Source organism: Borostomias antarcticus (assembly GCF_949987555.1).
Source record: "Borostomias antarcticus genome assembly, chromosome: 21".
In the NCBI taxonomy this organism is placed as follows: Eukaryota; Metazoa; Chordata; class Actinopteri; order Stomiiformes; family Stomiidae; genus Borostomias; species Borostomias antarcticus.
Window position 1 is genome coordinate 14,446,832 of NC_140254.1, and position 2,500 is coordinate 14,449,331.

Below are 2,500 nucleotides of genomic sequence, written 5' to 3' on the forward strand. Positions count from 1 at the left end.
TCTTTGTCTGTCTCTCTCTCCCTCTCCCTCCACCCCTCTCTCTCTCTCCCTCTCCCTCCACCCCTCTCTCTCTATCTCTCCCTCTCTCTCTCTCTATCTCTACTGCCCCCCCCTCTCTCTCTCTCTCTCTCTCTCTCTCTCTCTCTCTCGCGCTCTCTACCTCTCGCTCTCTCTCTCTCTGTCTCTCCCTCTCCCCACCCCTCTCTCTCTTTCTCTATCTCTCTATCTCTCCTTCTCTCTTACTCTATCTCTCTGCCCCCCCTCTCTCTCTCTCTCTCTGTCTCTCTCTGTCTCTCTCTCTCTGTCTCTCTCTCTCTCTCTCTCTCTCTCTCTCTCTCTGCAGGGCCTGTGTGCTGTGACAGCTGCCTTCCTTCATTTCTTCTTCCTGGCGTCGTTCTGCTGGGTGCTGACCGAGGCGTGGCAGTCCTACCTGGCCGTCATCGGGAAGATGAGGACACGGCTCATACGCAAACGCTTCCTATGCCTGGGCTGGGGTGAGGGGATCACACACACACACACATACACACACACACACACCGGCCCCCTGTCTCCCCACCGCCCCGGCCGTGTATACCACACGGCGCCTCGCTAAAGGGGGACGACGGGAGGGATGAGAGAGGCGGAGCCGTAACATCGTCCGGCGCGGCGGTGGCGAGATGAAGGGAGATATCTGGCCAATTACAGCCCCCGATCCCTATTCATCTCAGCGCCTATCGATCCGGGCTATCTGGTCTCATCGGGTCACCGATGCCCTCAGCAGATCCAGCCACGGGAGGGGGTGGGAGGGGCGGGGGGGCAGTGGCGGGGGGGGGGGGGGGGGTGTAGCGGTAGAGTCACTAGCAGCCGGGGGGGAGAGACACGACGTCGGAGGGAGAGAGCGGAAAGGAAAAGATGACCTTCATGGAAATGGCCGCTACAGGGAGAGTGATGTAGATGGGGTGGGTTTGGGGATCGGAGAACTTCATCACAGAGAGGTACTCAGTCGCAATTTTTCCTTCCTGATCGACTTCTCATCGAAGTGGGTTGCCGTGGGTTACCGGAGGGCGCACGGGGGTTGGTGCGCGCGCGTGTGTGTGTGTGTGTAACTGCTTGATGGAGTCCTATAGGGCATGGTTATTATTTAATTAAAAGTTGCCTCCTACTGGTTAGGGCCCCAGCCACATTCACGCCACATTTCTTTGTTAAAGTGGCTTTTTTCTAATTGCTTTTAATTGGGAGCCGTAATCACTGCTCTGTTCATTACATGAATATTTCTGAGCCAAGCTCATTAAGGATCTAGCATATTTATCTCTCTGTGGTACACACACTCACACACAAACACGCATGTGCACGCCCACACACACACACACACACACATGCACGCTCACAGAAGTATAATTGATTGATGTATGTGGTAACAAGTATGTTTGTGAAGTGTTATTCTACAGTAGTTCTCTGTTCTAACACACACACACACACACACACACACAGACAGAAGGGTCAGCAGGAGCCTGAGGGTAGTGCCGAGCCCCTTAGATGCCAGTTGCAGATGAAACGAACAGACAGTCTGTTGGGAATGAGCAGAACATACACAGATGAAATGACTCTAAATAGCTGCTCACCTGCGGCGATGAACCGTTATCCCTCCCACCGCCGGCGCCTGAGGCCACGCCCCAGATAAGCCCCGGACGCACGCTCTTAATCTACAGTCAGCAGGTAGAGGTCGCGGCGGTCACACGGCGTCCCTCTCAGCTGCAGACCGCCGTCACGCGAACACCCCCCCCCCCCCCACACACTCACCGCGTGTTCCACGGGTGGGATGGAAAACGCTGCCTTTGCTTTCATAGTTTCGTTGTCGTTCACATCCGCCTTGTTTCTCTCATTGATATTCTCCCTCTCTCTCTATGCGTCTATTCTTCCTCTCAGCCTAACCCTCTCTCTCTTCTCTCTCTCTTCTCTCTCTCTCTCTTCTCTCTCTCTCTTCTCTCTCTCTCTCTCTTCTCTCTCTCTCTCTCTGTCTTCTCTCTCTCTCTCTCTCTCTCCTGTCTCTGCCTCTCTGCCTCTCTTCATCATCAAATCCATCCACTGTTTGTATTGTAGCTCTTCTCTGGTGTTTGTTGTTTTGTTGTTTTGTTTACTGTTATTCTGCTGGTTTGGATTAGATGGATTGTTCTATATTCTGTTGCTTGTTTTTGCAGGGCGTTTTCGTGAAAGTTTCAATAACCTCAACTCAATAAATAATGGATTCTTTAAAATCCCCCCGTCTCTCTCTCTCTCTCTCTCTCTCTCTCTCTCACTTCTATTTTCTCTCCATCCCTCTCTCTCCGCCCTCAGGTCTCCCTGCCCTTGTGGTTGCGGTGTCTGTGGGCTTCACCAGAGCCAGAGGTTACGGCACCCCCAGCTAGTGAGTACAGCCGACCTTTCCCCCCTGACCTATGACGTCATCGCCGGCTCTCTGTGTGCCAGACTTCAAGCCAAGCTTCCTAAACCGCTTCTCAGATGAAAGTCTGCATGGGATCTT

General features: G+C 53.4%; 1 protein-coding gene across 1 annotated transcript in view; it reads left to right on the forward strand.

The window, feature by feature from the left end:
* The window catches only part of adgrb2 (adhesion G protein-coupled receptor B2), a gene marked incomplete at both ends in the record, with an annotated part of 188,245 nt that overhangs the window by 142,228 nt on the left and 43,517 nt on the right, over nt 1-2,500 (forward strand). Inside the window, 2 exon segments of the mRNA XM_084455426.1 lie at nt 344-494; nt 2,314-2,383. Coding sequence (XP_084311552.1) covers nt 344-494; nt 2,314-2,383 — 221 coding nt within the window.